At 47.3% G+C, this 14,165-nt stretch overlaps 1 protein-coding gene across 4 annotated transcripts in view; it reads right to left on the bottom strand.

The window, feature by feature from the left end:
* Positions 1–5,996: 5,996 nt before the first annotated feature.
* Positions 5,997–14,165, bottom strand: part of Nphp1 (nephrocystin 1) — a 53,106-nt gene continuing 44,937 nt past the window's right edge. For all 4 annotated transcript variants that reach the window (XM_055615862.1, XM_055615992.1, XM_055615918.1 and 1 more), the window contains exons 17-20: positions 13,142–13,254; positions 11,073–11,146; positions 8,180–8,224; positions 5,997–6,451 (exon numbers count right to left, since the gene is read on the bottom strand). In XM_055615862.1, the coding sequence (XP_055471837.1) occupies positions 6,179–6,451; positions 8,180–8,224; positions 11,073–11,146; positions 13,142–13,254 (505 nt within the window). In that variant the 3' untranslated portion in view covers positions 5,997–6,178. The remainder of the gene's footprint in view (positions 6,452–8,179; positions 8,225–11,072; positions 11,147–13,141; positions 13,255–14,165) is intronic.

Here is a 14,165-nt window from a genome sequence, read left to right as displayed (position 1 = left end):
GTGTGTGTGTATGTGTATGTGTATGTGTATGTGTGTGTGTGCAAGGAGATAAAACAGCTCTCACCTTAAAGAAAATAAGAGATAGTTTGTTCTGGAGCCGAATTTGAGTAACCATGGCCTGGAAAACACAGAGCTAGGTACCCCAGGTTCCATGTTTCACAAAGTCTTAAAACTGCAGAACAAAGAAAGCCACAAATCACGGTGCCTTTAAAATACCTGGGTAGAAACACCAGAAAAAACAATCTCTCGTACAGGCCTCAGATGCTGTCTAGCAAAGTTCTTAGCTTTTGATTTGGTGGAAGCCAGTGGGCTGCAAAGTTAATAAATCCCAAAAGGTTTTTTATCTATTAATCACAGGATGTTAGGTCCGACACAGAGGTGGACAAGGAAATGGCTGTATAGAGGGCTAAGCTAAGAGACAGGATAAGATATAATTGAGTTTGGGGCCTGCCACATTCCAGCCTCTCCCTGCAGTTCTAATCCGTCAACCAGTCTTTGCAGCCGTAGTTCCTTTCTAGACGTTCTCCTTCATAGTACTGATTGCCATCTCCACAGAATCTAGTCTCACCCACAAGACAAACCACTTCTGGGTATGTCTGTGAGGGGGTTCCTACACTGGATTGAAGTAGGAAAAACCCAGGTTCCTACATTGGGTTGAAGTAGGAAAAAGGGGAAGGGGAACTGAGCACCAGCATTCTCTGCTTCCTACCTGCTGACGCACTGTGGCCAGCTGCCTTAGACTCTTGCAGCCTTGCTTTGCCTGCCACGATAGATGGTCCCCTCAAACTGTGAGCCACGACAAATCCGTCCCTCCATAAAGTTGCTGCCAGGAATTGTGCTGCAGCTTTGCACACTCTCTCTGCCTCCTGTGGCTCTTTCTGTGCCCCAGGCCAGGCATCATAGGCTGCTTTTGGAGATGTCTTTGCATTCTGTGTCCACTTGTGGGTTCAGTTCATGGTTCAGAACACGGCCTCCGTGTCCTGGCTACGAGGCACCAGAGAAAAGAGAATGGAAAAGTCGGTGGGTATGATGATTTGCAGCTACAATCTCAGAACTTGGGAGGCTGAGGCAGGAGGATTATTCATGAGATCAAGGCCTACTTGGGCTACAGAGTGAAGCCATATCTCAATCAAAACGAAAAACAACCAATCAAACAAAATCTACCAAAATAATGAGAAAGAAAGAGAGGAGGGAAGGAGGGAGAGGGAGGGTCTCCTCCAGCATGGCAATATTTTGAATTCTGCTTTTTCCCAAATCTTTCTACTTTCATGTTTTTGTTGGGTCCTGATCAAGGGTCTCAGTTCTACGCACGGAAGGGAAGGCAGACTAGCCTTGGCTGAGTGTAAACCATCCTGTGTTAATTCTCTGCACACACCACTACTGGGAATTTCTCCTGCTTATTTACTTCTCATTGCTGCTTGCCCCTGACCCTTGTCTCTTGCCCTTCCTTAGGCTGTGAGCTTCAGGAAAACAGCAGTCGGGAAAGCAGAAGTGTTCTGTGGTGGGCCATTGTGCCTGGCAACTCGGAGAACCCACAGTGAATGCTTTGAATGATGACATCTCTCATTTATCCAGCCATAAAGATTTTAGAGACAACTGCTTCCTCCCCCATCTTTTCCTCCTCCCTTTTTTCCTCCTCTTCTACTTTATCTTCTTCCTTCTCCTCCTCCCTTTCCTCCTCCTCCTCCTGCTATTTTGATTGCCTCCAGGTTGGCCTCAGAGAAAGGACAAAGTTCCCTGCATTAATCTTTGTTGGAATATAGACACAGACGATCAGGGTAAGGTCCAACCTGCCTTGTAGAGTATAAGAAACAGACTAACCCAGAATGTGCTACCAAAGTCCCAAGTGTGCGCTACATCCCATTAATGCTTCCGTTTTATGTTGCTGCCCGGAGCTCCCCACCCCCATTCGGTGTCAGTCACCGCTGAGTCAGACACCAAAGGCCACCAGTGCCCTACCTGGACGGCAGTTCCATTCTGCTCTGGTCACTTCCTTATGCCTATTCCCTCCTCCCCAAGTTGATGTGATTTACCAAGCTGGGTATCAGGAGCTTGGCTGTCAGGCTAGATTCTGAAAGATAGTGTTATCAGACAATTTGAAACAATAGCGTTATCCTGAAACAATTTTGGAGCGTGGGCCTGCAGTTGAGAGGGCTCCAAGGTCAGGTAGTGGTTTGGAGAGGGCACGTCCTGACAAGAATGTGTATATGTTTTGCCAACAGTACTGTCCTCCGTCCACTAATAAATACCCCCGGTAGAGAACCATTGGGATTGATTGGCTGTTCAGCTGTATTCGTATGTGCACGTGGAGTCCAGAGGACTTCCCTTAGGGGCCATCTACCTCACTTTTAGAGACAGAGTCTCTCACTGGCCTGCAGCTCACCAACTAGGCTAGACTGGCCTGCCAGTAAGCCCCGGGGGGAGCTGCCTGGACCTCTCCAGCCAGCGCTTTCCATGCTGTTGCTGTGCTTGGCATTTTTCATGCTAGGACTGAACTCAGGTTCTTGCGTTTGGGCTGTAGTTGAGCTATGGTCACAGCCCTAACCATTACAATTTACCTGTCACAAAAACGAGATGCCATTGTAATACCCCGCAGCCATCACACCCTCCCTTTGAGGTTGTTTCTCGTGGTTCCCAGCCACTTGGTGTGCAAGCTGTAAGTAAGAGCAGAGACAGCGCTCAGGTTGGGAGTACAGTAGTGGTCCCAGCAACATTTTGAACAAACAAGGGAGTACACAGTGACACCCCTCAGATGTTCAGGCACACCTAAGGAAGTAGAGTTCTGTCCCCACCTCTTTGAATTGAGGAAAGAAAATACACTGCAGTGAACCAACACCCAGGTCGGATCATTATCCTTGCCAGAGAACTCTTCTGCCTCGGGAATGCTTTACACAGCAGGAAGTGTGTGCAGACCCTGCAAAGGAGATCCTACCACACCGCAGACTGACAAAGCCTCCCCACCCCCCACCCCCGGCAGAGGACATCTCTGCCTCCTTTGTTGAGAAGATGGCTTTCCAAGATGCTCCTGGGACAGGCAGGCAAGGCTCTCTTCCTGCTAGTGTGGAGACCCCACAGGGGTATACCCACAGGATCACTGTAACCTGAAGAGACTCCCGCCCTTCAACATCACTGTAAGCACCCAGGCACGATGCTAGAGCCCTCACAGAGGCAGGAGGGGCTGAGGGGCTGAGGAAGCAGCTCAGCAGGTACGGTGCTTGCAGTGGAAGTGTGAGGACCTGGGTTCGGATCCCTAGCACCCACGTAAAGCTGGGTGAACTATGCATCTGTATTGCCAGAGCTCCTAAGCTGAGCTGGGAGGCAGAAGCAGGAGAATTCCAGGAAGATCATAGGTTAGCTAACCTTGTATACAGAACAAGAGACCCTCCCTAAATGAGGTGGTCTAGGACTGAACTCTGAGTTCATCCCTGAACATCACACACACACACACACACACACACACACACACACACACACACACATACACATACACACACACACACACACGCACATACACACTCTCTAAAGGAGCATTGCACTTGCGTGCAGACATATACAGGAATGCACAGCCACATGCGGACACACACACTCAAACTCTCTAAATGAGTATTACACACACACACACACACACACACACACACACACACACACACACACATACTCTAAAAGGCAGTAATAAAGAGGAGAGGAGGCTGAGTCTGGAAAGAACGGGCTGTGTGGTTTAGTTTATGTGCTTTGGATATAGGGAGCGCCTCACCTTCCAGGGAGGTTCCCCCCACCCCCCGGAGAAGGTTTGTCCTGGCCTGCCTTCTCCCACTGCTCCTCTCCCTGCAGGCCTACCTCAGCCTGCTCTTGAGCCTCACTTTTTAACACACGTGCTCCAGGACTGTTTCCAGGATGTTTTTGGCTCCTTGACAACCCTTTCCTGTTTTGGAAGCTAAAAAAGCGACATTTAAAAGAGCCAGAGAGGCTTTGCTGAAAAAACAAGATTCCATTGACTGAAAGGAAGGAGTTTCTCACCGGCAGGGCTATGGCATCCGATGGTGCTGTCCTTTCTACGCAGGCTGGCTGTCCATGTCTTTCCCTTTCTGAACCAGCATCACCCACACTGTTTGGGGCTGTCTCTGTACTTCCTCGTGTGTCAAAAACTGTGAAAACTGTCTACAGTCGTCAACTCCTTAGTCACTTCAAACGAGCAGGGAAGCTAGCTTGGGAGTCTGAAAGCAGCTTCTTCCTCCTGGTCCTAGAGCCACTGGAAGGAACTTGCCAGCATTTATTTTCATCCCAAATGCCCAGTCCCAGGCCAAGAATAAGCCAACTAGTTAAAAAAACAAAAACTGAAACATATAGCATCAAAGAAACCCTGTATCTCTCTCTCTCTCTTTCTCTCTCTCTCTCTCTCTCTCTCTCTCACACACACACACACACACACACACATTCTACAGAAAAACCAACTTTACAGTGCGTGGTTATAACGTGGTCTCAGGTTCCCTTAAGAACAGGCCTCCAGGAGGCTGGGGTTGGAGGCGACTCAATGGCTGGGTAGGACAGAGGCCCCGGAACCCCTGTGCACATCCGACCAGGCAGGGTCTTCCAGGGAACGGCAGCTGGAGAGGCCCTGGGAAGGAGCGGAGCTGCCAGGGAAGTGAGCCTTAAAGTGATGAGCAGAAGACAGCCTTCAACAGCCCCTTACTGTCACCCAGGACAGAGGGCTCACACAGAGGGCTGCGGTGCAGCGGGTTCTTTTTCTCAAGGCCAAGTTCCCACTTGTCTGTCATGTTATGGGCCGGGAATCCTGCCAGACCACGTTCATTTCTGAGCTCAAGGCCCATTGTGGTTTGGATGGAACTTAAATATGTCTCCCTAGACTTCACAGGCTGGAGGCTCGGCCCCTGCCTCTCTCCATCGTTCCTTGAGTTCGACCTTTAAGAGCCTGGGCTAGTGGAATTTGGAACAGCTCAGAAGTGTCATAATATAACAAATTTCTAGAAATAAAGGTCTCTTACACTGTTAAGTGTATTTTGGGGATTCTTAACAGTTTAGGTTGGCCTCTTCTTTATTCATCCATACTTTTCTTTAAATACCTTTCTTAAATTTTACTTGCACATTTTTTTCTTTTAAGACTACATTGCACGGGGCAGGAGGCTGGCAGTAGTAAGTACTGCCTGTCTGCACATGTAATTCTTAAGTCTGCATCACGAGGTGGAGCCTCTGGGGCGGCAGACATGGTACGTGGCACATCCGCTGTGCCGCTGACTAGCTCCGACTTTCTAGAGATCACACGATCTGTTCTGTCCATCTCTTCAGCAGTACTACGGACCTGCAGCTTACAGCAGCGCAGAGGACCACGCAGCTAAGGCGAGCACTGACAAACCCGACCAGGTCCTCAGCAGAGCCGCAGTATTATCATTACCAACCAAGAGATGCGGAACATGGCCAGGCCCTCGAGAGATAGCCGTGCTACTATGGCTAACAGTAAAGGTGTGAGAAATTTGGTAGCACCTTCGAGTCTATCTGAGGTGCACCAAGACCTCGTATTCTACTGCAAAGCATATCAGTACCACTCTCTAATGTGGGTTAGAAAACATTTTTTTTTAAAACAAAGTTAGACTTTTGATATTGACTTGAAAAGACAAGGATTCTGTATTTGTTCTACTCAGGGACAAGTCAATCCAAATGTGAGACTGAGTTAAATGACTCACAACACAATTCCTCAAATGGACAGTTTATATATTCTGTCTTCACAATGCTGGGGTTGGAGCCCAGGGCCCTGCATGAACCAGACAAGCCCGAAATCACTGAGCCCTGCCCTTGATATTAAGTATCAGTCTTAGGATTTGGAAGTATATTTTCTGGGTAGATAATATTTTTTTCTTTCTTCAATAATCACAAAGTCAGCCTTTGCTAAAAACTCTTTCATAGACATCTACACCTTCAGCTCGACACTTATGAATTGGTGTCTTGAAAAATATTCACACTTAGATATAACAATATTCCTTATAAAACTTATTTTATTGTTTTACATAGTCAAATTATTAGATATTTCTTTGAAAATATAATTTGTACACAAAAGAATATGACTGAATGTCTAACCAGTCTGTTTCTTTTGGTTCTGTTGTTTGAGCCACGTCATCATGGGGAGCCCTCCAGGTTCAGTGGGAATCGAGAGCCATGGCCACCGTCAGGCTGAATTCTTTCTTATTTCACCCAAGAAGTCATAGGTCTGCTCGGAAAGGTCAAACGGCTTGTGAACCCCATCTGGTGACAGCAGAGCCTTCAGGGAACCCTCGTTCTCTCGGCTCTGCTTGAGGAAGTCGGCGATGGCTTTCCAGCGAGCGGCCTCCGTCTCCTCCTCAGCCCACCTGAACGGGGGCAGCAGCGTGGAATGCAACAGAGGGAGCACGCAGTCGTGGTAGACCAGGAGGAACTCAGACTTCAGCAGCTCTTTGTCTCTCTGGGAAAACACCACCACAGAGAACTATGAGTAGACTGGTACCATTGCTCTCAAGATACAAAATCCCGTGAGCTGTTGGCTAAAAGCCATTGAGGAGCGGGACCGAGGACCTGGCAGATAGGGAATGAGCGGCAAGGTGGAACAGAGCTTAGCGGCTCTCCCCAAGAACTCTGCAGGGGCTTTGTGAGGTAGGCTGTCACCTCCACCGAGTGTCACATGCTCTGTCAAGGAGACCAAAGTGCTACAATCTACTCTAGTCACACAAACACACACACACACACACACACACACACACACACACACACACGGAGGCATGCATGCACACCCCACAATGCAAGGGGGCTATATAGATGTAGTTGAATTATTGTCTGCCAGAGAGAATTGCCTCAGTGCCAGAGAGAAGCAGGGCTGGGCATGGCGGTGCACACCTTTAATTCCAGCACTCAGGAGGCAAAGGCAGTTAGACTCCTGTGAGTTGGAGGGTAAGCAGGTCTACTTAACAAGATCCAGGCCAGCCACAGGTAAGACCTTATCTACAAAAACAAAACAAAAACAAAAGAAACAAAAAAAGGGGGGGAAGACAGAAGAGAAGAGAAATGGCAAGCACTTTGTGTGACGTGGAGAAAGGAGGCCCAGGCAGGGAGACTATTGGTAAAAAGTGAGGGCATCAGACACTCCCCAGACAATAAGAACCACCTAGCCGGGGGCCCATAGCAAGGGAGGGACCTCAGGGTGCTCTGGCTGAGCAGAGAGGGCTCCCCGGCTGCAGAGGCCCAGCAGCTCACTCACTGCTGCTGTAGAAAGGTCTGGAACCTAGAGACTGGCTAAAGTGCAGCGGTACTGTGCAAGCCCAGACAAGCCTGCTCCTGCTCGGAAATTTAGGCCTTTTCTTTTTCTTCTGTCTTTCCCCTACATTTCTTGTAACCAACACTTGAGGTGTGTCTAACTTTCTGACATTTTGATACAATATGTCGTCTACAGAGCTAACTCTTGAAAACCATGTAACATTTTTCAAAAGAAATCTCAGTGTTTTAGGTACATTGACAATTTTGGGTTGGGCCACATCCTTAGCTATCCCAGGGCACAGGTGGCACGTGGGCTGGGTACACCTGCTAGATCACGGAGTAGCGAACCATGAGACCGATGTGGCCTCTGACTCCTTTTGTAAATAGACACAGAGCTCTGGGCTTTCGCGTGTCTCTGCGGTGGCTTTTTCTTGTTGACAGTAGCCTCACTGTGGGAGACAATGTGTCTCACAAAGCCTGTCTGAACTCACTACCCGGTCCTAAACAGAAAATGTCTGTGGAGTCCTGGATTCCGGCAGTGGCCCCCTCACTGGTCAAGGCCAGGCTTGCTCAGTGGCCTGAGGCAGTGTAAGTCGGAGGCAAGCATTCCATTCAGTGCTGGCCCCCACCCGGGCCAGCTTTTTGCCCCCTTCTCTTTATTTCATGTGTATGTAAGAGCTAGAGGGTCTTAAAAAAAAAAAGAGGATATTTGCTAACTACAAGACTAGTTTAGAGACTTCTTCGTCAAGGAAAACTCAGGGATCTGAAATAACCAGCTTGTTCAGGGCCCATTTACACTAAGGAGTAAATACGATGCCTTCTTAGACTTTGTTTGTGCAATCGCAATGGCACAATTTGGTTGAGGAAGGGGTTCCATCTATGGTGGCCTCTCACTGAAACACACAGGAAATCAGTCTGGAGGTCGGTGTGAAAGCCCAGTTACCTTCTCTGATCGCTTCAAGGTGCTTTCTTTCTCAGCCCACGAACTCTAAAGGGGAGAACAGACACTGCATTAGTCATAGTACTCCTGCCGACACCTGCAGCTTTACCCTGTATGTACGTGTATGTAGGTAGGTGGGTATACAGGTATGTACATATGTATGTGTGCAGCTCTGTATGTATGCACGTATGTATATATGTAGTTTGGGGTGGGGTCAGAAGTGCTGCAGAGCATTTAGTGAGAAAGAGGTAGCACTGTCAACGACATCTATGCCAGCAACCCAGAACCAGCCTGACAGGGAGGGCTGGCACACCTGGGAAGGACACCCCAGAAACCTGTGATTATTATAACTGACTTACAAAAGGAATGAGTAAAACAAACGCCTGTGCCAACCACACACAATGCCCAGATGCTGAGGCTGTCATGAGCTTCCAAGAAGAGACAGCAACAAAAATAGGAAGCCCTGCCAAGTCCCCTACGCTAACGATTCTGCCAGCCACACTGGTGACAAGGGATGGGACCGACAAGTCGATTTACAAGTAAGCATTTAGAGCCTGTCCACAGGCTTCACAAAATTGTCTTTAAAGCAGAGAAGCCTGCGATCAAGGGATCCTACATGTGGATGAACTGAAGGCTGGGTGAATATGCCCAGTCTCCAGGCTGACTGTCCAGGACTGGTTTTGTGTGGATTTGTAGATAGCGACCTATAGGTACCCTGAAAGCATCAGCCCTTCTGGGTAGGGCAGGCCAACCATAGGCGCCTATGGTTACAGGGTGCTGAGGCAGGGACCCATCTGTCCCTGGAGAAAGGATGTGCTGATGGGCTGACCATGAAGTCTTGGTATAGCTGAGGTTATTTCATCCTCCCGAGGTTGTGACAATCTATCCTGTTAACTTGCACCTTCTGCCTCTAGCTCAAGAGAACCCTTCAGGGTCACAGCGTTTTACAACAGGCCAGGTGTCACCATCATTAAAACACCAACCACAAACTGCGCTTAGCTGCGTGAAGCCAAGACTCACACACTTGATAATGCACATCTTAAAAGACGCTGTGGCTCAGCGTGAGCATTGCTTAGTCACTTAGCTTCACTGTCGGGAAAACTGTCAGTGTGAAGACTCCACCTGAGCTTTTAGTTCACAGAAAGCAGTGGGGTAGGGGCTCAGACAGAGGGACTTGGTGGGGACAGCGTGTGCGTGGGTCACTGCCACTTCACTGAGACCCACCCTTTTCCTTCTGGAACAAACAGAAGCCTCTCTTTCCCAGCCCCGCTCGAGTTAAGCAGAACACATGACTGGTTTGGCCAATGAAATATGTGCAGAAATGAACAGGCTCCTGAGGTAAAGACAGTGGAAAACCCAAGGTCAATCCTCTACTTTTTCCTTCAGGGGCAAACAGCAACAGAGAAAGCTATTCACTCCAAATGGTTCTAGAAGAGAACAGGGCTTTCACCAGGCTCCACCCTTGGGTAGCTATGGGGTACAGCCATGTTGGGAGGGAATCATGAGTGAGGAAGAACCCTCTTTCTAGTGACAGCCTACCCCAGGCTGTCTCTCAGACCTGCACTGTGATGCCTGCCTGCTTTCTTGACCTCTGACTCGGGAAGTACAGCTGAGCCTCTGCCTCTTGCAGTTCAGTCCTCCTGCAGCTGTCAAAATCCTCAGCTTGGTTGGCCTGGTGTTTTGTTTCTTAGACTCCAATGTGAGACTATTCTTGTTCTGCTAGAACAGGACCCTTGGATACTGGGCAGGCAAACGCTTCTTCAAGCAGAAAAGCCCCACTGTTCTGAAGGCTGTCCCACGAGATGGGCTCTAACTGGACCATGACTGCCATGTGGGAGTCCTGCTAGATTCTCTGAGAAAGCTGTGCCCAAGAACACTGGGCACTCAACTTACTTCACGCTTAAAGTACAATAAAACTGTTCTCAGGCTTCCTTCTGGGACTGTTCTAAAATTCTTTTATCTATAAGACAAAAAAAAAAAAAAAAAAAAACAAAAAACTGTAAAAGGGAGCCTCTGCCTCCGCCTCACGGCAGCTTGACTACTGTCTCAGCCAGAAGTCCAGTGGATGTGGCCACTATCCTCCTGTGCACGTGCTGCTCTGCCTCTGCACTGCGGGAATGAGGACACTTCCTGGTCACAGTCACTCCCTGCCTTCCTCGCTCTCCAAGTGCAGCCTCTCATTTTGGCCACTCTTGGTCCCTCCACATATATCACGCCAAATTGGATCCGATCTGCCTCAAAAGGTCTCTGCTGATCCTCCCACACCCGAGACAGCAACCCCATCAGCGGGTTAAGCTGCGGCCCCAGCCCTTTGTCAGGTCCCTCCCACCTACGGATCTTTAGTGAGACAGAGTTCTGATAGTCATTTGCTGCTTTCACCAAATATTTGAAGGCCCCAAACTTGGCCATGGCATCTACCATGTTATCTGTGTCTGAGCCTTGCATGGTCACAAGGCTTCTCTTTTTGTTGGCCCTAATGCTTCAGGTTGAGACACACAAAATAGTGATTTTGGAAATGCAAATTCAATGGAAGATTGGAGATTTCAAACTGTTCACTTTAAATCAAGTTGCTATTTCAGACAGCACAGTATGCTGAATGAAATCAAAGATGGTATGAAACCCCAACTCTTCTGAAAGCTCAGCTGACTGACACAACAGATGGTTTTAGAGTTTCACTCTCGGAGTAGCCTCTTGGGCATCTTATACGGAGGAATATAACAGGCAAGAAAGTCCAGTAATGAACTCAGCAGTCCCCACTGCCACTGCATCGGAGAGGTAAGCCTGGGGAGTACTATCCACCACGCTTAAAAGAATGAGACTGTGTTAGCAAGACAATGAACAGCGGCTGAGAAACACCTAGTTCCAGCAGGTTTCCACCATGCTACATGCTACCCACCCTGAGAGCATCCATCACGTCAGGCTGCTCCAGCAGCACAGGGAAGGTGGCCAGCACTGGATGACTAATTAAATCTGAAACACACAACAGGAAGAATTTAAATTGCATTTAAATTTTTTTTTTGCATTCTTATTTTCTTGTATTTGATCTCACCATATCTATTCAGATTAAAATTTAGGCCAATTATTTGCTGCTAACACCCTTTTACACACTTTGGCTTCCAAGGGAATTCAGGGGTTCGAAGCTGTCCCATTTAATCTCTCTGTGTCTCTACATTTATTCTAGGAAGTTCTGAAATGAGGTATCCAAGGAGGATGGCCACTGTGTCTTCTGTAAAAGAGTGTGGAAGAACTAGAAGGGCAGTATCAAGCCCTTCTACAAAGATACCTAAGTCCACTCAAGAGTCAAGGGCCTGATTCCTCTTAAAGGCCCTCCCTTCCTCTCTATTCCATCATAATGCAATGCATCAATTTCGGAAGAGTCACATTCAGACAACAGCATTTGTTTCTGAAATGCCAAGTGTCACACATCCCACCATCCTGTGCCTCAGTAGAGATCAACTTAGAACAGCCTCCTTGCCTCCACAACAGCCAGTAAGCCTGCATGTGAGCTGTGCTACTGGTGAAGATTCCTAGTAGTTAAATCCAAGGGCAACAGATGGCTAAAGCTCAGGTATTATTCCCTGGAGTTAATATTTCTTTGGATGTTTCTGTGTAGCTTTTGACTTTGTTCTCCTACATTTCTGGGGCAAGACTCTGGATGTAGACTCCTAACTAGGAACATAATTGTCCACATTGTGAGGCCTCGCCAGGCTGTCCCATTCCTTGTACTCCATTCCATGCCAGCCTGCCTTCAACTTCAATCTCATGGGCATAGATGCATTTTCCTGCGCTGGGTGTCCAGGCACACAGGTTACTCTAACAGAAAGGATTCTCTCAAATCTCCCCACTGTCTAATCTTTTGCTCAGGTTTCATCTTTGATATTACCTGCTCGTAGAAGCCTTTCTTCGTGTTATACATTCATTCAGATCTTCTTGGTACATGGTCCCTCTATTTTTCTTGTGACCAATTATTGTAAAAGGCTAAAGGGATTACTCACATCATTTTGTTTTGAAGCTTGGGTGCTCTATTATGATGGGTTCAACCATACCTTTCTCACTCATCATTCAAGGGCACATCATCATATACCCAGCAGGCAGTGGGTATCTGACACACTGATTTCCAGAGTTCAAGCGATGCACCACAGAATTAAAATGGTTTATTTTAAAACCAGGCTCTTATAGTATGGTTACTTGGAAAGTTCATTCATGTATGACAGCTTGTTGATTTCTAAAAGTACTTTTTTATATTTTACTTAGAAAAAATTTTGAACTCAAAAACAAATGACAAGGATCAGGGAGATAACTGAATGGTGCCAGCAGGTCTGAAGTCTGGACTCCCCAGAACCCATGCAAATGCCAGTTGGGTGTGGCAGCTCACATATATTCCAGTAGAGAGAGTGGATCCTAGAGCTAGCCAGTCAGGTTGTATGGGGGAGCTCCGGGCTCAATTGAGAGGCCCTCCCTTGATGAGTGAGGTGGAGGGTGAGGCATGAATTTGCCCAACAAAAAGCCTGGACTTCCACATGCAATGCATTCATGTGCGCGTGAACGCATCATCTACCACACACACATAACAATTAATTTAAAATGAAATCCCACGGATAAAAATGGTGCAGAGACACTGGAGCACAGTTTCATTTACTGACTTGTAACTGATCCATGGACACACTTCATTATGTTAAGCACAGCTGTCGGGGATGACTCTGATTGCTTCCTGAAAAGATGATAGGTCACAGGTGAAAAGATGAGTTCAAGACTGAAGAGGAAACTGTTTCCATGTGGGCCCAGAATGGAAAAGCTGAGGCTGTGTGTGGGAAGGAGCTGAGCATGTTTGGGCTCACAAAGCTGCTCCTGAGTGATGTGTGGACACCAATGTCATATTCCATGTGCCACATCTGTAGGCAGGAGGCACAAGCTGGCATAGAACACACACCTTCAAGGGTTTCACGGGAAACAGCCCAAACTTACCAGCACTCTGCAGGTTTGTCCTGTCCCTCAGGAGCACATCTCCAAGAATTTGTCGGTAAAATATCAGCAAGTGAGTGGAGCACATGCTCCCCACCAAGGTTTCTGGCAGCAGACTAACAGGGGAAGAAAGGCAGTCATTAAACAGGCCCTTTCAATCCAAACTACTGGGTTTTTCTTCCATGTATTGCTTGAATAAACAGTTACAAGTTTTACTTTATTATTGGGGAAAAGATTCTACAGTTTAAAGGAAAACGTGCACCACAACTTGGTCGGGTTAAACCAGAGATAACTAGTCTCCTCAGAGAGACATTTTCATGTCTCAGCACCGTGTTGCATGCTGGTGCTTCCACGCTAATGTACACGCCCATGTTAAATGGCAAATAAAAAGGAAAGCCATTAATGCCTTGTTTTGGAGAGGGACTAGTGAACTACAAGCTTGAACAAAAGCATGTGGCTGCCAAACCTGATGTGGTGGAAGAAGAGGAAATGCCAGTTCAGACTGTTCATGGGCTGGGTGGGACAGAGGAGGCGTGACAGACCTGAACTGAATCCCAACTTTGCTACTTCCTAGCAGTCAGACTAGGGATTCATTAATCACTCTCTGTTTCCTTCTTTACAGGATGCCAAGCCTAATACCTGAATTTCAGGTTACTGAAAGGATTAAAATAAAGCAGGCGTAACATTTTATATAGAGTCTGGTATATGGCAAGGGCTGAAAAATGTTAATATTGAAGTTAAGCTGACAGCAGTTTAAAATGGATTATTGTAACTTTGGGGTGGAATATGTAATTTCCATAGTAAACACACACATGCACACAAGTGTGTACAAATGAATACATATGACTTACAGACGACACACAAATGGAAACGGAATCAAACGTGTCAGTGCCAAAAATCAAGTAAAAACAATATGAAAGAAAATGAAATAAAAGTCTACAAGGTATACAGAAAATAAGCAACAAATGCCAAAATGATGGCACTCCCCATGGGCAACTACATTAAGTGTAAGTGGATCAAAATTTCC

Source organism: Psammomys obesus, unplaced genomic scaffold (assembly GCF_907164565.1).
Source record: "Psammomys obesus unplaced genomic scaffold, mPsaObe1.curated_primary_1811, whole genome shotgun sequence".
In the NCBI taxonomy this organism is placed as follows: Eukaryota; Metazoa; Chordata; class Mammalia; order Rodentia; family Muridae; genus Psammomys; species Psammomys obesus.
Note: the sequence above shows the minus strand (reverse complement) of the source record. Positions and strands in the feature narration are given on the sequence as shown.